At 48.5% G+C, this 19252-nt stretch overlaps 6 protein-coding genes across 6 annotated transcripts; 5 read left to right on the plus strand and 1 right to left on the minus strand.

The window, feature by feature from the left end:
* Window positions 1-59: 59 nt before the first annotated feature.
* On the plus strand, window positions 60-1661 carry N7517_009344 (amidohydrolase; the record flags this gene model as incomplete). The annotated part of the gene is made up of 1 exon (XM_056727067.1): window positions 60-1661. The coding sequence occupies one exon, from the start codon at window positions 60-62 to the stop codon at window positions 1659-1661; it is 1602 nt and encodes a 533-aa protein (XP_056575639.1).
* Window positions 1662-1975: 314 nt separating this feature from the next.
* Window positions 1976-2428, minus strand: N7517_009345 (uncharacterized protein; the record flags this gene model as incomplete). Its single annotated transcript, XM_056727068.1, has 3 exons — window positions 1976-2043; window positions 2119-2219; window positions 2289-2428. The coding sequence occupies 3 exons, from the start codon at window positions 2426-2428 to the stop codon at window positions 1976-1978; spliced, it is 309 nt and encodes a 102-aa protein (XP_056575640.1).
* Window positions 2429-4585: 2157 nt separating this feature from the next.
* On the plus strand, window positions 4586-6167 carry N7517_009346 (uncharacterized protein; the record flags this gene model as incomplete). The annotated part of the gene is made up of 2 exons (XM_056727069.1): window positions 4586-4634; window positions 4690-6167. 2 exons carry the CDS (start codon window positions 4586-4588, stop codon window positions 6165-6167), a joined length of 1527 nt encoding a protein of 508 aa, XP_056575641.1.
* Window positions 6168-9042: 2875 nt separating this feature from the next.
* Window positions 9043-11394, plus strand: steA (sexual development transcription factor SteA; the record flags this gene model as incomplete). Its single annotated transcript, XM_056727070.1, has 5 exons — window positions 9043-9172; window positions 9230-9329; window positions 9388-10911; window positions 11012-11095; window positions 11148-11394. The coding sequence occupies 5 exons, from the start codon at window positions 9043-9045 to the stop codon at window positions 11392-11394; spliced, it is 2085 nt and encodes a 694-aa protein (XP_056575642.1).
* A 1105-nt stretch (window positions 11395-12499) lies between these two features.
* On the plus strand, window positions 12500-14609 carry N7517_009348 (putative sucrose transporter; the record flags this gene model as incomplete). Its single annotated transcript, XM_056727071.1, has 4 exons — window positions 12500-12666; window positions 12764-12803; window positions 12910-13231; window positions 13285-14609. 4 exons carry the CDS (start codon window positions 12500-12502, stop codon window positions 14607-14609), a joined length of 1854 nt encoding a protein of 617 aa, XP_056575643.1.
* Window positions 14610-15221: 612 nt separating this feature from the next.
* Window positions 15222-17602, plus strand: N7517_009349 (bifunctional K:H/Na:H antiporter NHX1; the record flags this gene model as incomplete). Its single annotated transcript, XM_056727072.1, has 4 exons — window positions 15222-15264; window positions 15350-15379; window positions 15479-15628; window positions 15726-17602. 4 exons carry the CDS (start codon window positions 15222-15224, stop codon window positions 17600-17602), a joined length of 2100 nt encoding a protein of 699 aa, XP_056575644.1.
* Between the last annotated feature and the right edge of the window lie 1650 nt (window positions 17603-19252).

Raw genomic sequence — 19252 nt, forward strand, 5'->3', positions numbered from 1 at the left:
ACTTCAGAATTGCCGCGATCTTCTTTGTGAGAGTTGAAGAACCGCAAAACCTGGGGATCATGACATCCGTTTTCAAGAATGGGCGCATCTTCTTGCCATCGCAGGCCTCGAATAAAGAGGGGGACTTTGCGGAGAGCATGATCATCGAGAAAGACAAGATCTCCTACGTCGGCTCTCTCGATGGAATAACCATCCCAGAAAATGCAACTATCATTGACCTGGAAAATCGCACTGTCATTCCAGGCTTCATTGACGCCCATGTACACATCCTTCAATACGGCCAATCATTGCGCAAAGCCAATCTTATTGAATGCACCTCCCTCGATCAAATCCGTGAAGCCATCAAATCTTACGCCGATGCTCATCCATCTCTGCCGCGTATATTATGCAGAGGCTGGATCCAATCAACTACCAATGGAGTCGCACTAGCAAGTATGCTGGATGGTATCGACCCACGTCCCATCTTTATCGACTCCTTCGACCTTCACTCTATGTGGTGCAGCGCAGCTGCCCTCGATGAAATGGGGGCTCATTCAGCCCCCGATCTTCCCGGTGGAACCATCCACCGCGATGAAAATGGAAGAGCGTCCGGCTTACTTGACGAATCCGCTATTTTGAACCTTGCATGGCCTCATCTAGAAAGTGTCACTTCCACGGAAGACAAATTGAGTGCATTGGACACTGCAGTTGCTACGTACACCGCTGCCGGGTATACGGGACTAGTGGACATGGCCATGGACGAAGGAACCTGGGAGATTCTGAATCTCTACCGTCGGAATCATACCATCCCATTCCACATCGGCGCACACTGGCTCGTCCCCTTCTCAGCGGATCAAGATGCCAACTTCAAATACGTGGATCGAGCAATCGAGTTAAACAGGCAGTACAGCGAGCCCGATTTCCATGTCCTCGGAATAAAGCTCATCTGCGATGGCGTTGTTGACGGATGCACTGCCGCTCTCCTCCAACCCTACACTGGTAAATCCGATCCCGTCGAGCCAATCTGGCCAGAGAACATGCTACAAGAAGTGGTGCAGCGCGCCGACGCAGCGGGAATTCAATGTGCAATCCATGCGATAGGCGATAAAGCGATCCACCAAGCAATCAATGTGCTGTCAAGAATCGGCACGCCAGGTCGGAGACATAGGATCGAACACCTGGAGCTGACAACCTCGGAAGACGCGAGGCGGCTCGGTGAGCTGGGTATCACGGCCTCGATCCAGCCTGTACACTCCGACCCTATGCTTTTCAAGGCGTGGCCTGGTCTTGTGGGACATGATCGGTGTAAGCGCGCTTTCGCCTACAAGGACTTCCTAGATGGGGGTGCTCCTATTGCTATAGGCACGGATGCCCCTACTGCGCGTCACTTTCCTTTCCCCAATCTTTATAATGCTACTACTAGGCGCTCGGCGCTGGAGACTGAGACTGATGATACTGTAAACGAACATTTCAGGTTGGGGCTGGCTGAGGCGGCTACGGCTGCTACGGCTGGTGCGGCTTATGCGCGGTTTGCCGATTCCTGGACTGGAAGTCTGCGGAGCGGATTATATGCAGATTTCTTGGTTGTTGATATGCAGTGGATACCGGAGACGTTGCTTGAGGCGCGTGTCTGCCAGACTTGGTATCGGGGGGACAAGGTTTTTGATTCGCGAAGTGATTGATAGCGCTCATGACTTCCAGACAAATACCAAGATATATAAAGAAGTTGGATTGCTTTTCTATTGCTTAGTAACGTTGGGTATTGCTGGTATGCGGGTTGGACATCACGGTGACATCACCAGTACGCGCTTTTGCCTCACACAACGAAATTAAAGCTGTCACAATCTACGATGTATATAGCACACAAAGTATAGTATCAATTGAACAGTTCCCTAATTTACAGCTAATCATCGCTTCATGAAGGTATCACTCCAAGTTCCGATATAAGTTCTGAAACTTCCAGTGCAGTCCCGAGTCCAGCAAAGTATACACACTATTACTCCCCAATTTGTTCGGGATGTTCTTGGAATCCACGGTCGGTACTTAGATCAGAGAGGAAAGAATCTGATGCTCGTTAGTACAAAATAATAGACTCTAAAAGTATGATCCTAGGGTTATAGGTCGGGAACGAAGACATACGGTGATCTACATCCTGCGAAGACCGGCGGCGCTCTGTGCTCCTGTGGAGATCTTCCGTGGCATGTTGGTGTGCAAGCTCGTTGCACATTGCGCGGGAAGAACTGTTTTCATTTGCGGTCAGTTACAGGACACTTTGCATGCATGCATGCAGGATTGTGGTTTGAACGCACGGGGCAACCTCTCTGTCCACCATGATGTCCTTATTTTTGGAGGACTGGGCTTGTTGTGAGTGCTCCATATTTCCAAGAGAGCTGCGGCGCTTTTCGTAATTGGGATCTAGCGGGTTTTGATCAAGGGTGGTATTGACCATGTTAGATAGTAGATTGTGTATTGGTAACCAAGAGTTGGGATATATGTGAAGATAAGGGTTCAGAAGGGAATTTGGTTAGAAATATGTTAGAAATTGAGAGAAAATAAGCTATTTATCTGATGTTAAATGCGGGGGAGTCTCAGACCAAGTCGCCGATGTCATATGTTGGGCGTGGCAAACTTATGATATAAACACTTCGTGCGAACCTATCATAGTCATTTTGATCCTGGTATTTGAAGAACGAATGTCGTTCATTCCTCACTGTTGATCATGAGGAAATGCAAAGGAGGTTAGCTGTTGTGATACTCTCACGAACCCGCCTTGAAGGTTACACAAGGCAATGTAGGTGATATAGGTGATCAAGGCGAAATATGTATGAGGTCAAGTGCTCGTCAATGAACAATGCGATGGCAAAATTAGTAATGTTCTCGTCTTATCGACTGTTTTTGGGATTGTGGAATGTGTGAAAATTAAAGATGCAGTGATTCTCGCTCGATGATCATCTCTCCTCAGCCCTCACGACACACAGTCACAACTAGTGAGATATCAGGCTTCTGGTGAGTAGTTATCGTGATTTCAGAGTCGTTTCCATATGTTTTTTTTGTTTCTGGAAAGAACCACACTCTTAGGACAAAACATCACAATTGGTCTCGAGTGAATTGACAATCTCATTCTGCATAGATTCCATCCGAAGCCGAAGTGGCAGACTAGTTGTCATGTCACGTAGATTTCGCAAGGATTTGGGAGATGACCATCATATGGCAAGAGAATTGAGTTCTGTCCCTGAATTTGTAGTGTCACAAAATGAGCTATTGGCACGACAGTATGCGTAGAGCAAGAGTATGCGTAGAGCAAGAGTATGCGTAGAGCAAGAGTATGCGTAGAGCAAGAGTATGCGTAGAGCAAGGCATTGATTGATGCCATGGCGATGCCGGGTTGCTGTGGACCGGGAAACTATCGGGATTTGCGCCGAATGATCGTTACCCTGATTTCATCTCGTAATTCAGTATTAGTCTTCCTGGTTAATGTTAGTTCTTAGTTAGTACCTGGTCCCTTTTTGTTGAATGTAGATACATGAAGAGAGGGAAGCACTTGCCTAAATAGGAAAACAGACTAGTACCTATTCGGTAATGAAATGCGATTGTGGGAATGGAGTCGACCCGCAATGAACGGCAGTTTGGCATCAGTGATCGGATCCGAATTCAAAGGTTCGCTTAGACGTGATTTTGATCATTGGAATGTTCAATAGGAAATTGGACCTAGTAAGTTTGTGGATAAGTTATGTGCGACTGAAGCGACCGCTAAATGCTATTAATAGGCTTATGATTTTATAGAAGGATAAGAATATAGATTTGGATAGTACGCTAGAAAGTGCCTGGCGGCTATACAAAGGACAAGGCGGTTATACAGTTCAAACAAAGCCCCAATAAGACTATGCAAGTCACTTGAAGAGTCACTATTTTACCTAACATTCTCTGATTGATAGTGATTAGAGTAAAACAAGCCATTCTCTTGGCTTCATCAGACTCCACCACGTCTTGGCTTCTTGATACAGCCTACAACGATTAGCGATCCGATACTGAAGCTGCGAGATCGCAGAGTGCAGAATGATAGATGATAACCAGAACAAAAGATCGTCTAGGCCTGATCGACAAAAATTGTCTAGCTTGATTTGCCTCAGGATGAATCCCAGGCCAACAAAGCCAATGTGGGGGAAGTAGATCATTTAGCTAATTCATTCATCTAAGCACATCACAAGAAGAGCCGGTCAAAGCAGTGTCATGAGCCAACCACAATGTGCGACCTTGAAATCGACCCTGGGGCATATTGTGACTAGTCCCGAAACGGCTATTGTCTGGAGAATCGGACCTTTGTGGAGTGAGGATCACTCTGTTCGGATCAATTGCAATGCGCACAGAAATTTTTCGCTGCTCGGATAGGTTTAAATGAAGCTGGATTCTCTGATTTCTGAAGGCTTGACCTTGAGGAAATCACATTGCTGCTTGCAACTACGATCTATATCAAGATTTTGAGGCGGAAAATTACATCATATCTTCAAATTCGGTTCATTCCGCATTTCGACACGGAATAGAAGCACTACAACAAGCATTTGGGAATTGACCTGCCTTGAAGACTTTTGTTGAGTCGAGGTGGGATATGGTCTTCGCGCGTGGCGATGTCTCCGGCCATGATGATCCAGTAATAGGTAAAACCAGAACACCAGCAACTATGATCCAGATTATTGACTAACAACAACACAGATCATCAAGACCCTAGCAAGGATGTCACAATTGTGTCTTGGGACGGGCCGCGAGATCCCAGAAACCCATACAACTGGTCTCTGTGCGAGAAATGGCTTCTCACAGCCCTCGCCGTATTCGCCACCTTCATGACCATGATCAACGGCACAATATTCACAGTAGCCCACGATACTATGAATGAGCGCTTCAACCTTTCAGACGCTCATTTCCCTCACTCCTACTGGCCCGTCACATCGTGGGCCGTTGGTGGCGGCTGTTTCTCCCTACTCGTCCTCCCGCTCATGGAGGACTTTGGTGTACGATATGTGTTCTTGGGCACGTACGTGACCTTCCTCTGTTTTGTCGTGCCACAGGCTGTGGCACAGAATTTTTACACGTTGGTCATAACGAGGTTCTTCGCCGGAGGATGTGTCTCCATCCTCGCCAATACCTCTGGCACGGTGATTGGGAATGTCTGGGACACGGAGCGAAATCGAAATGTCCCTGTCAGTCTTTTTATCGTTGCCTACTTGTCCGGTAGTAGTATTGGACCCGTCATTGGAGCTGCTATCTACCAGGCTCTCACATGGAGATGGATTGGCTATATCCAGCTCATGTGGTATGGTGCTTTCTTCCCTCTGTACTTCTTCTTGTTTAGGGAGTGTCGTGGAATTGCAATCCTAGGACAGCGGGCTAAGGCTCTGCGGCGTGAAGGCAAGAACGCCTATACCCAGCATGAAATCGACACACAAGGCCAGTCGATTCTGAGTATCGTGGGCCACAGCGCTAGCAGGCCTCTGTTCCTGTTCTTCACCGAGTCCGTGGTATTTGTATCGACGCTATGGTCTGCCTTTACCGTCGGTACATTGTATCTGTTCACCCAATCTGTTGAGCAGGTGTTCGCAGAGCTGTATGGCTGGACACCATCGCAAGCTGGATACGTCCAAGCAGCAGTCGTGATCGGAGAACTTCTGGGATGGGTGATCACCTTGTTCTCAGGAAAGCTTTACTTCGACTCGGCATCCCGCAACAAGGAGATCCCTGGCACACCTATACCCGAGGCTCGGCTGTACCTCGCTATTGTGGGCGGCATATTCGGCATCTCGGGTGGTATGTTCACATACGCCTGGACGTCATACCCCAATTTTCCGTGGATCGCACCAGCTGTTGGTCTCGCCATGGTAGGGGCTGGTAGTGTTATTGTCGTGACGGGAATCTCCGACTATGTGGTCGATGCGTACAGCAAATACGCGGGCAGCTGCATGGGTATCATTGCCACTGGTGAGAACACCCTAGCGGCGTTCCTGCCTCTAGCTACTATGAGCATGTATTCTCATCTTGGCCTCCAATGGGCTAGTACGGTACTAGCCTTTATTGCATTGGTTCTGTCTTTTGCCCCAATATTGGTGCTGGTCTGGGGTAAAGAGATCCGAGCACGGAGTCCTTTTATGAAGGAAGCCATGGTGGAAAAAAGGAGGAAGAGTATCGACTCTGTCTGACATGTTTTTCTCTGTACATAGATGGGACCGAAAGACATTGTACATATCAACAGACTTCAGAGTGTTATCTTAAAGATTTTCTCATATCTAAGTTCAGTGTTCTCCCAAAATCACGTAGACACATATATCAAGACCATACTGTGCCCCGGGGAGTTCCCTAGAGACTCCATGGGATTTTGACAGCTATGTTTCAGTTTGCTCTAACCTAAGAACCAAATCTGAGACTATAAACGTCATTATCACCCCATGAAGCCCCTGCATGAGCATGAACACGTGCAAAAGTGAATCCAAGACTGTAAATGCCAAGAAACGTGTGGAACTCAATGAGCAAAGCATCAATATAGTTTGAATCAGGGGGAATTCTGTGTACTCGAAAAACCGGAGATATTCCAGATTGCGGCTTAGAACATGCGCTGAGCCGCTAGCCCGAAATGAACTTCCCCCTTAACCTCCACATGTGTCCTTCTACGTTCGTTCCAGAGCTCTTGAGGAAAATGATTATATTATTATTAACGTTTCTTTGGGAAGATTATACCTTTTAGTTACAAATTAACCCGCTAGAAGAAGCCAAAAAATATTGGAGGAAAAAAAACACTGCATCGCAAGACCGGGCCAGGAATAAAAGCCGAATCACTCGGTACTCCTGCTCTCCTTCACGAACAGGGGGTAGACGGGCTAAACCGCCTCCCCTTTCCTCGATAAGTCATCAGCCGACCTATCCTTCCGCATGAGGTTTCTTGCATGAATAGAAGAATACGATCCCCACGTTTCTTGAAACGGCTCAATGGAATTTCTAGATCGTTTCAGGGTGGACGATCAAACGGCTTGATCTCCGGGGTGCCCTGTGCGATGGTCTGACTATGTTGTACATACGGAGTACATAGATTAGCTTACTGTGTTTGGTCTAGGGTGCCTCCCTCGAGGGTATCTGCTAGTTTTCCAGGGGAAGCCCTGGTTGTAGTTGAAACCCCCAGAGTCTATATTGATGAGGATTATACGAGGATCTCGTGGACTTGGACATTTCTCGGACCCGATCCGGTAGGGCTCCGTTGGGCTAGATTAATGTGGGATTCTCGTTTAAAGGCTCCGGCAGAACATGCTGATCTTGGATCTGTTTGTGTCCGTTTCCTTTTTGATGTTGATAGGGGGTTCTAGGGCGAACTTAGTCAAGATCCAACCGGGATACTTTGGTTCGAAGATGAGACATCTTGACACATAGATATATATGGACGCTGATCTGATAATGATGATCTCTGTAGATGGAGATAGCATCATTGTACTCTGTACTCTGTGATTGTATTTTTGTACAAGGGTACAACCATCTCGGAGTTGTACCAAGCTCTTTTAGGCTACGGATCTCACTGAAATTTCTGATCAGGAGACTGTCCATACAGAGAGTCAAAGTCCACCGAGTCCACATGTTATGGGGGTCCAATGTCCAGCTTGGAATTTTGCCCACTAGAAAGGTTACGTTATCTGTTAATCCATGGGGTCTGGAACTTTGCTCATCTTACTGATGGATATGGCTGGCTGGTGAAAAGTGGACCGGGTTATGGAGTGCAGGTACACAAATCACATCTGTTTGACTTGAGGGTTTGCATAGAAAGTCCTCAGGTACAACGTTGCGTTTATGTACAATCAGCTGCGAGGTCATTCTTCAAGATACCACGTTGTACTTTATCCCCATTAAACAAGTCCCGGACGAATGGGCTACAAGACAGTCGGAAATACCGGATAGACGATCTCAAAGCCACAACCGTTTATTCACACACCGGAGAGCTCGGAGAAAATAGAGGGAAAAACCTGGGTTTCAATATGCATGTAAGCGCCCACTGAAATTCTGAAACGAGAAGGCGGGTGCTTCAGGTCCCAGCGCCAGTTTGATGAGCCTTGGCTGGATCCACCTATATTTTCCCGTTGGACTTCACACGGTTTTCTGTCTAGAAGGATCTCTAAATGTGGCAAGTGATATGTTTATCACTTGTTGATGCAGCCTGGTCACTATGTGGATTGGGCCAATCATCAATTTCGGAGATACATGGCATATACTAAAATATTGTACAAAAGGATTAAGACAGGGGGGTTATTCCCTTTGTTAAGAAGAACAGAGTCTTATTCAGTTTGATATATCAAACTATGAATACTAACAAACTATTGTGATTTTATTGTGTTAAACTTGAGTCTTATTTTTCTCATCAAAGATCATCTCTAGGGAAGTATGAAAGTACCTGAACCTGAATAAACCGATTTCCTGTTCCGCATTGTAAATGACAGTCAAATACCATGTAAATAACAAACCAATACCAGATATATTACATTAATAACATAAATAACACCACTAACAGGGGGATATTATGCTCCCATCCCCTTGTGACTAATAATAATCCAAAATAACATACTAGTTTATGACCGGTCAGACATCACAGGGCGCTTCCCTGTTCTCATCGATTATTATTAGACTTGTATCTTCTTTCCCCCCTTCTTCTTCTTCACCAATACTCGATCCTCACTCACTTTCTTTTCTTCCGCTGCGCGCGAAAATTCCCAGAGGCTTACCGGCTGGTCCAGTTCCATTCTCTGATCTCTCTTTTTCTCTTTGTCTACGAGGCTGGCTCCTCCCTTTTCCGCGTCTAGAACATCCCGATCGGATATCTTTTAACTGGTTGGCGACGTTGATCCTCGCACTTCCGATATCTTTGTTGAACCATTCAGGTGAGTTAGATCCGAGGTATTGCAGCTATGTCTCAGCAGAGTCACAAGAGGCGGTTATTTTTGATTGGACTCAGATCGCCTCTTTGTTTGCGCATGCGTTATCAGGCGGTCTTTCCCGGTGCTAATTATCCATACAGTGCGCTTCACGCAGAAAGATAAAAAAATGTATCCTCAACCAGGTGCTCCAATCTCTATGGCACCACCTCAAAAACCCGAAACTTTTATGCTCTCAACCGAAGCACAGCGAAGCCTACCTCACGACGCGCAAGTTGCTCTTCAGCAAGTGGATAATCGTATGTCTTTGGGTTGGATTGATCCCCGCATCAAAGCAATGTATTGACATGGGCCAGTGAAATATTTCCTTCTGTCAGCTCCCGTTGACTGGCAACCCGATCAACTCATTCGACGCTTTTTGCTTCCCACGGGCGACTATGTCTCTTGTGTTTACTGGTTCGTCTCACTCTAATGTGTGTGATGCCTTGGGAAGCTGACTGACCCATCTCAATAGGAGCGGCCTTTTCCACATCTCCGGTACCGATATTGTCCGATGTCTCGCATTTCGATTCCAAGCCTTTGGACGTCCAGTGAAGAACTCGAAAAAGTTTGAGGAGGGCATTTTCTCCGATCTACGAAATCTCAAGGCCGGCGTAGACGCAGTCCTGGAGGATCCCAAGAGCCCGTTCCTGGACTTCTTGTACAAAAACAACTGTATTCGGACCCAAAAGAAGCAAAAAGTGTTTTACTGGTACGGCGTGCCCCACGACCGGCTATTCCTCGATGCATTGGAACGCGACTTGAAGCGCGAGAAAATGAACCAGGAGGCCACCACGGTCGCAGTCAGCGAACCGGCCATGTCTTTTGAGTTCGACTCGTCCCAGTCTCTGTACGAGCAATTGACCAAGTCACAACAAGTGAATCTGAACTCGTTCGCTGCCCACGCAAGTACGACATATGGCCAGCCCAACTCCCCCGTGGTTCGGACCGTTGACGCAATGCCTCCTCCGCAGATGGCTCCCCCAGCGATCCCTCTGCTCCAGGACGACTCTGGGCATCCGATGTACAGCCACCCACAGATGCCCCTTTCGAACAATCTAGTCCAGAGCATCATTAAGCGCGAACAGGACTACGGCCCCATCCAGTACGATCGCCACGGAATGCCCATTCCCCGCCCCCATCAGCGCCATTCTTCCATGCCGACCTTCTACGAGTACTCTCCTGCGCCATCCTTTGTATCCTCGCAATACGAGGACTACAGCAATCGCGGCCTGTCCTTCGAACCAGTCACCCCTCCGCAGCATTCGGTCGGACTCGGAGCGGAACCGGCTTACATCGCCAACGAAGATACCGGGCTTTACACAGCGATTCCGGATATCTCAAGTGGACCCGCCTACCATCCTATGATGCAGCTACCTCCTTCGAATTTAACCAGTTCTCACTATCAGCCCGCGCCCCGATCCTTTTCGGCAAACCCGTATCCCGTCATCGAGGGATCCCCGACATACAAGCAGCGCCGACGTAGGTCATCTATCCCGCCCAACACGGGTGCTGTCGCACCCAGTGGCGCAGCTCACGTCCAATCAACAACGCCAGGAGTTCAGTCAGTCTCGTACGCTGCTCACAGACCAAGTGATCTGCGGCGTTCAGTTTCTAGCTCAGTCGCTCCAGTCGCAGAGAGCGATGAAGCCACTCAGGAACTCGCTCGCACTTACCCTAGTGCGATGCTGCCACAAAAGGATCTTCTTCATGAAATGTCCCGTCATGGCACGCCGCTGCGAAGCCTGGATCACAGCAACGCACAGCACCCGGGTTCAATGACAAACCAATCCGATGATCTGACATCTCTGCCAAGTAGCGGTGCCGTCGACTCGGCGGTCCAAAATACCACTGGTCGGTCGGAGCGTTCGGCGCCTGGTCCTACACGGAGAGCTAGGAGTGCAACCATGATGGAGTTGGGACCGTATCCAACCAAGGCCCATTCCTGCCCCATCCCGTCATGTGGTAGAACATTCAAGAGATTAGAGCACCTCAAAAGGTAAGCTTACTTCTATTTTTACTCCAACGTTGGTGGGGCTGATCTGCACCGTGCACCGGTGAGATTGTTTCGATAGCCGCCAACTAACCCCTGTTTATAGACACGTGAGAACACACACACAAGAGCGTCCGTACCCCTGCCCTTACTGCAGCAAAGCTTTCTCGAGGTCTGATAATCTTGCACAGTAAGTTATTATTATTATACTTCTTATGCGAGTTGCACTAATTATCCGCTAGACATCGTCGGATCCATGAAGCGCAGCAGGATGGTCAGACAATTGTCCCAACCGACGAAGATTTGGAGAATGATGCACATGAATTCGGTTCCCCTAGGGAAGAGATGTCCCCGCCGGCGCCCGCTCACACAATGATTAGCATGCCCAACATGACGTCGATGGCAGCTCCTTTGAGCATGCCGTCCGCCCTGACCGGCATGCCTTCATCACACATGATCGCTCCGCAACTTCTCCAACAACACATGTGAGAATAGTACAGAGTACGGTGTGTCTACTACATAACAGTAGGTGCATCGCCTCATGTACTCTTTACCAGGGTTGTTCTGAGCAAATGTTTCAATTCTCCTTTCTCTTCGGAGTCTTCAGGGCGCATATTGGCGTCCTTTGGTTCGGGGTTTATATCGCCTCCTGTTTAATCGCACATGGTCCAATGCTGGCCTTGCACATACCGCGATATTCGTGTATAGCCTGCGTGTTATGTCTTTGCTTGATTTTGACCCAGTGTTCATTTTCTTTTGGTTTTTGGTTTTTTCTTTTGGGGTTTTGGACTGTGTGACGGTAATAGGAAACACCGTGTATTATTGGTGTCAGGCTGCCCTGCACGTGAATTGGGTTGCGCTGGCAGACATTCTTTTCATGCTGCCTGGCGGGCACGGGCACGAGAGATGTTCCACTATCTCTCCAAGGGGTATGGCTTGGGAAGGGAAAGATTCAGGTTGGCTTCTTGGATCGTCAGGCATTGTCCCTGAAGACCGGCTGGGAATAGGAAGGTTATTTTGTACGCCTCCAATCACACTATATAGACAGAGACATGTAACGACTTTGAATTGGAATCTGAAAAATACTTGAAAATATACCAAATATTCCCTTGTTCTCTAGTGCGTGTTGGTGGCAATGATCTCTAAATGGTATATCACGTGCTGCTGACGTCGATTCCCCCCTACAGTCGTGATAGGGATACCAAACAGATCGCCCATCTGACACACCGCGCTTTGATTAGGAGGGTTATACCCTGTCGAATTTTATCTTGTTTCAGCCATCTCGTAAATGATGCGTGGCTGTCAATACCCAGCATAACCCCATCTTTCTAACAGTACTTCCCCACACTCCGACAATCCACAGTCCACACTACCTACCACGGAGACGAGGGTTGTAAAGTTAATTAAAAGAAAACCCGCTCTCGGCGATTACTATCAAAAAAGCAAATCTCAGCTCGGCTGAACCCTGAGCTACAGTCAGCATCTGGAAAGCACAGCAGCCTCAACTATATCCAACACGCATAACTGGGTCCCATGAGTAAATCCTGGTCGGTGCCAATTCAACAAATCGAAATCCCAACTCTTTAATTCTCCGATGGGGGAATTGGCCTACAAGCCTACTCCTGGTTCTATCGACGAGAGCTCGCCTCTCATGGTTGCCACTCACACTGCAGACAGGCGTGGTGTGCGCCCTCATACCGGCGCCGATGAGTCGTCCAAGAATGCACTGTACATGTTTCTTTTGACTGTATCGATTGGTGGGTAAGTAGCTTTGCACATGGCGATTTGATTCAAATTGCTCATGGGCTATTTTGACTTGTATATTGGCCATTTATTGATACCGGTGTTTCTTTAATAGACTTCAGATTGTTTGGTCTGTCGAACTTGGCAATGGATCGGTAAGTACAAATCATGACTTGCAGATGATCGGATCTTGATTTTGCATCCTATATCTTTCATCCCGAAGCTGCAAGATTGGATAAACAATATACTGACCGGGTATAGCCATACCTTCTATCCCTCGGGATGAGCAAGTCGCTTCTTGCTGTTGTTTGGATAGCCAGTCCCTTGACGGGTGCGCTGGTGCAACCGTATATCGGCATTCGAAGCGACAACTGCCGACTCGCGTGGGGTAAGAGGAAACCATTCATGGTCGTTGGAGGCGCAGCAACTATCGTTTCATTACTAGCCCTAGCATGGGTGAAAGAGATTGTGGGAGGTGTTGTGTCTATATTTGGCGTTGAATCAACATCTGCAGGGGCCAAGATTACTATCATCATCATGGCAACGGTTTTCATGTATTGCCTTGATTTTGCCATCAACACCGGTGCGCATTCCATACTCACGTTTATGCTTGCTTGGCTAATCATTCTGTTACAGTGCAAGCTGCCATTAGAGCATTCATTGTCGACAACTGTCCCACCCACCAACAGGAGCTGTCCAACGCCTGGGCTAGTCGTATGGTCGGCGTCGGCAACATCTTGGGCTACATCTTTGGCTATATGGACCTGCCGAAGATTGTCCCTTGGTTGGGAAATACCCAATTTAAGGTCCTGTGTGTACTTGCTTCGGTCTTTCTGAGCGTAACCCTTGCTATTAGTTGTTTCTACATCAAAGAGCGGGATCCACGAGGAGACGGGCCTGTGACCGACAAGCTTGGCATCGTCTCCTTTTTCAAACAGGTCATCAAGTCGATTCGGAGCTTGCCAAACCAGATCTCCCGTGTTTGTCAGGTACAGATCGCGGCGTGGGTGGGCTGGTTCCCATTCCTATACTACTCCACGACTTATGTCGGCCAGCTGTACGCTAATCCCATTTTCGCGGATAATTCCCATCTCTCCGAGAGCGAGCTCGACAAGATCTGGGAAGATGCTACTCGAGTCGGGACATTGGCTCTACTTGTCTATGCTATCATCTCCTTCCTTTCCAATATGCTGCTTCCTCTTTTCGTGGTCCCCTTATATGGACCGGCGCCAGAGTCTGTTTCACGTCGGAATTCTCATTCTCCAGACCGCGATTCAGATGACGATGCAGAGCCTACACGGAGACTATCATTTTCAAGTATGCCGGCAGGCACTGCATCCGAGCCTCTGCTCGAGGCAGTTCCGCTCGGACAGGAGACCGAAGGGAAACCGACTTGGCTTTCACGTCTACGAATCCCAGGCCTGACCCTCCCGCGAGTCTGGCTCCTCTCCCACCTCCTCTTCGCATTGTGCATGTTCAGCACTTTCTTTATCTACTCCCACCAAGCCGGGTCGGCGTTTGTGGGTCTTGTCGGTATCTCCTGGGCCGTGGCACTGTGGGCTCCCTTCGCCCTGATCTCGGCGGAGGTAGCTCGGATTGATCCTTCTAGACGAGATCATCGTCGTACAGCTCAACCCACCTATAACGAGCATGCAGCTGAGGCTCATGACGAGGGTGGTGAACATCACAGGGTGGGTGGCAGTGATGTTGAGCATGGACACCCAAAGGATTATCGGGGTGGGGATGTTGCACAGGCGGGTATTATCCTTGGACTGCATAATATGGCTGTTTCTCTGCCACAAATTCTGTCTAGCCTTGTTTGCAGTGCTATCTTCAAGGCATCCCAGAAGCCGAGAGGGGAGCCGTGGGACGATAGTGTGGGCTGGGTGCTACGGTTTGGTGGATGTGCTGCGTTGGTGGCTGCATGGTTGACCAGAAGGGTTTCAGATGGATCAAAATAGTCTTGGACATCGAGTGTTACAATGTGTTCATTGTATTCTGTATATGTATGTGTGTATTCGGTTTTTAGGCAAAGTTAACTCCCAGCCTTCAATGTTGTCTATAGCATACAACATCAAGGAATTCTGCAGGGGATATTGTACCGAGTATGTGGGTCATTCCATGTAGCCCTAGAGCAGGTCAAATTACATCAAAAAAAATGACGATGTATTGAACCGCACTGAACCCCTTGTTCCTGGCTATTTATGTATTTTGCCTTAATCCACCGGTTTCTTGGCAGTTGCGCGGCACTTGACACTTGACCCACGTGTAATTTTAAATATTAATACGTAACAATCTTACGCTATCGCTGTATTATTTTAGTTTCACCACCAATTTGGCTCCCGCCAGCCCTGTCGTATCGTGTATTGTACAACTCCGTACCTGACCTCATATCTGTCCCTCTGATGCAACTTAAGCAGTCTGTGTCCCATCGCTACTAACCCAATTTGATCTTGTCGCAACCTCTTTCCATCACTGGATTATGTGCGCCTGGTCTTGCCATCTCAATTTCACGGGAGTGAACTGCCAGTCATCCGCACTGGCCCTTGATACCCCCTAAGGCGTGAGCCGCGATGGCTAGCCAATATGTGAACGATGGCCTACACGCCCTGCTTCGTATGTCCCTCTGATCCATGGTCTTGAACGCCGCACTTTAATTTCCCATTTGGACTGCGTGCTAACATATCTATTTCTGTTATAGGGAGAGCCGCTGAGGAGTCCGACCCCGATGGTACGCGTGCCTGAACTCACCCCCTCATCCCTCCCCCTCGTCTTGTCGCGAGATAGCGCTATTCAGACTCCGAGATTTAACTAGTATGGCGAACTATAGATTCCCCCGAGGCAGGGTCCAAGGAGATCACAAGCTCCTGGGCATTGTTTATCATGATCATGTTGTTGATGTTCGCCCTCTTCACGAGCTACATCCTTCAACAACGGAAGATCCAAGCTGTCCATGAGACGGTTCTATCAATTTTTGCAGGTAGGTGATATCCTCGAGTGGGACAGGCAAGATCTGGAAATATACAAAGCTTCGATCGGTCTGCGCCAATTGCTGTGGACTTGCTAACGGTCGCTAGGGATGTTCGTTGGACTACTCATCCGTTTCACAGACTCCACCCTCCAAGATAGCGTCGCCTTCGACTACCAGTTCTTCTTCAATCTCCTCCTTCCTCCGATTATTCTCGCCTCCGGTTATGAGCTTCACCAGGCGAACTTCTTCCGACATATCGGCACGATTCTCACCTTCGCGTTCGTCGGTACCTTTATCTCCGCAATCGTGCTCGGCCTGGTGCTGTACCTATGGACACGGATCCCGATGAATGGGCTGGATATCTCCTTCGTCGAAGCTATTTCGGTCGGCGCAACTCTCTCCGCTACGGATCCAGTCACCATCCTAGCTATCTTCAACCTCTATAAGGTCGAGCCGAAGCTTTATACTATCATTTTTGGCGAGTCGATCCTGAACGATGCCATTGCCATTGTGCTCTTCGAGACGGCGCAGAGGTATCACGAGACCGGTTCGACTGGTTCTTTGACGCTCCTGAATCTATTTGAGGCTGTGGGGCTGTTTTTCCTGGTATTCTTTGGTAGTATGGTTGTTGGAATGCTGGTTGGAATTGCTACTGCGCTGGGTCTCAAATACACCCTCGTGCGGCGCTTGCCCAAGATCGAGAGCTGCTTGATCATTTTGATTGCATACGCCAGCTACTTCTTCTCCAATGGCGTGCACCTATCCGGCATTGTCTCGCTCTTGTTTTGTGGTATCACCCTCAAGCACTATGCTTACTATAACATGTCGCGTCGCACCCAGTTGACCACCAAATACCTGTTCCAGGTGATGGCTCAACTTTCGGAGAACTTCATCTTTATTTACCTCGGCCTTGACCTCTTTGTGGAGCCTAACCTCCAGTTCAACCCCCTATTCATCATGGTGGCAGTGTTTGGTATCTGTCTCGCCCGCTACCTCGCGGTGTTCCCGCTTTCCAAGGCTATCAATTGGTACTTCCGGTATCGAGCACGCCGCCGTGGCGTGGAAGTTGCCGACGAGCTGCCGTTCGCTTATCAGGCGATGCTCTTCTGGGCTGGGTTGCGTGGTGCTGTCGGTGTTGCGCTAGCAGCTGGTCTATCAGGAGTCAACGCCCCCGCACTTCGTGCGACAGTACTTGTTGTCGTTGTGCTCACCGTCATCATCTTTGGCGGAACCACAGCACGCATGTTGGAGATCCTGGGCATTCGAACGGGTGTGATCGAAGAGCTTGACTCGGACGATGAATTCGACACTGAGGTGACCCATGGTGGCACCTACTACAAACGCTCCGGCACGAGTTTGGGATACATCCCGCGACGCTCCGACTCGGTGATCCCCTTGGATGGAGTTACCGCCTCTCCACCCTCTGGAGTCGGGGAGCGAACACACAGCTACTCCAGCGGCAACAGTCGCCGCCCAAGCCCACCCTATACCCACACAAGAATGTACTCTGCCGCGTACAGCAACAAAGATCAGTCCTGGCGCGACCGTCAATCCACCGCGACGTTACTCAACAGCGCAGCTGGGCCGAGCGCCGGTGAAGGCAGTGACGACGAGTTCGGCCTGCCTCCCTCGGGTCCCAGTGGCTCCGGCGACCCTACCCACCCAGACGCGTTCGACCTCGATGTCGAGGGTATCTCCGACGACGACCTCCCGCCCGCTGCAAGTGGGTCCTCGCGTCTCCGCCGATCCGCCTCCCAGCCCCCTCACCCTCCGACCGCCCCACCCACCAATGCAGCGGCCTCGACCAGCGTCTCGCCCACTCACCAAGGTATGTCTGCACGGGATGCGGTACGGGGACTGTTTTCGGGCGGTGCTACAGGCGACCATGCGGCTTGGTTCCGGCAGCTCGATGAGGATTATATCAAACCCACGCTTTTGTTGGACCAGTCGAATCATAAGGGACCTGGGCCTGGTGCGGTTTGAGATGATACCTTGGAAGTGACTTTTATGTTTTGTCTTGATCTGGATGTATATTTAGCCTTTCTCTTGTTTGGGTCTGCATTCTCGTTAAATGTGCTGCTTTCTGCATTGGCTTCCATATAAGGCCTGTTTGTATGAGCTGTAAACACGTTTTAAACTTGGAGAAGTCAACTTCAAGTGGGAAGTACCTGTAAAAGCAATTGAGTTTCTCCACACTTTCACCTGTTACCCCATACTATAACGACATTGAATCTAAGACAAGAGATACCTAAGTATATGTCTCTATGATCTAATAAACGTAACGCCCCCAAGATAAGTAAAGGCTTACGCCGTTCCTATCTCCTCCCTTATCGACCACTCGGATCACCGACAGCTATCTGTACAGGACTCTAATTATGGACGCCATGCTTGTTTCGGGCAAACTTACGCCAATGCCGTATCTTCCCTGTCATCTGACCCCTATTATATCCCGAACTTGCGTGTATGCACCTCTTTCCTTTACGGTCTACCGCCGCTTTTAAAAGGGGGCCTCACAGGCCAGATGTCAGCATGGGCTTACGGGACTTGTGGGTGGCGATATCTAGATGCATAATTCGACCTGGGTCGGGTATAACTGGAAAATATTACATTATCTTAAATTGGAGTGAATAACGCATGTATTCTTGGACATTGAAAATACAAGTCGAGGTATCTCGGAGCATATACTGGAGCACTCAGCTGGGTAATCATCCATCAGTGTTTCCGTCTATCAGAAGATGGATAATTTGATTAGCGTCTTCGCCTATACCTTAACACCTTTCTCTAGATGCGTTCGTATGAAGCTCAGTCAGATGGATCCCTTGATGTACTATACATGGACGTCAGAATATTGATTGATGGCTGTCTCCGCTGTGGAACAATGTGAGGCACGCCAATAATTGAGGATTATCCGTTCCTTGCATATCCTTCATAATCTCATATGTCTGCACCTCTTTGTTGTAGAAATTTAGGATGCGATCGTGAAGATATGCTTCAATTTGGGCCCTATTCCATGTCTCCCCTTAAGTGGATAATTATTCATCGGCGTATAGCGTTTTGATGAAATCAGATGCACCGCCCGAAAAGATGAAACGATGGTATCTTCCCTCTGTAGCTGGAATCCAATCATTCGTCTTGGATTTGTGTTGTGTATCACCGGTGGAATATATTCAGTATCATATCAATTCTCGGCGGTTTACTCGAATGAGAATCACTCAGGAAAGAATGAATGGTTTGAAGACCTCTATGATTCTAGCGTGAATTGTTTATCTATACATCATATGCAGATTCCAGATGTGGTTTAATGGTTTTTTTTACCCACATAGGGACACCTAGCACAATCAGTATGCATACCACTAGATAGAAAGGTGCTACAAGTACATAGTTGGATTCTTAAGTGGTTACTCCATACTCCATTCCGGAAGCCTATCTATGAGAAGCGATGCATTGAGATACCGAAAAGAGATAGGGACCTGATATACCCAGTCCCCTTGAAGGGCAGTGAAAACTTGCCTATCGTAACTCATGGTCGCTGTGGAAATTATCCCTAATCACATGGGCAACCTATCAAACAGCCCAGCTTTCAGGGGCGTGCGGACTTAAGCCCGATCAAAAGGCAGCAAGGGATGAGTCCTA

This window comes from Penicillium concentricum (assembly GCF_028827145.1).
Source record: "Penicillium concentricum strain IBT 3081 chromosome Unknown utg000004l_segment0_segment0, whole genome shotgun sequence".
In the NCBI taxonomy this organism is placed as follows: Eukaryota; Fungi; Ascomycota; class Eurotiomycetes; order Eurotiales; family Aspergillaceae; genus Penicillium; species Penicillium concentricum.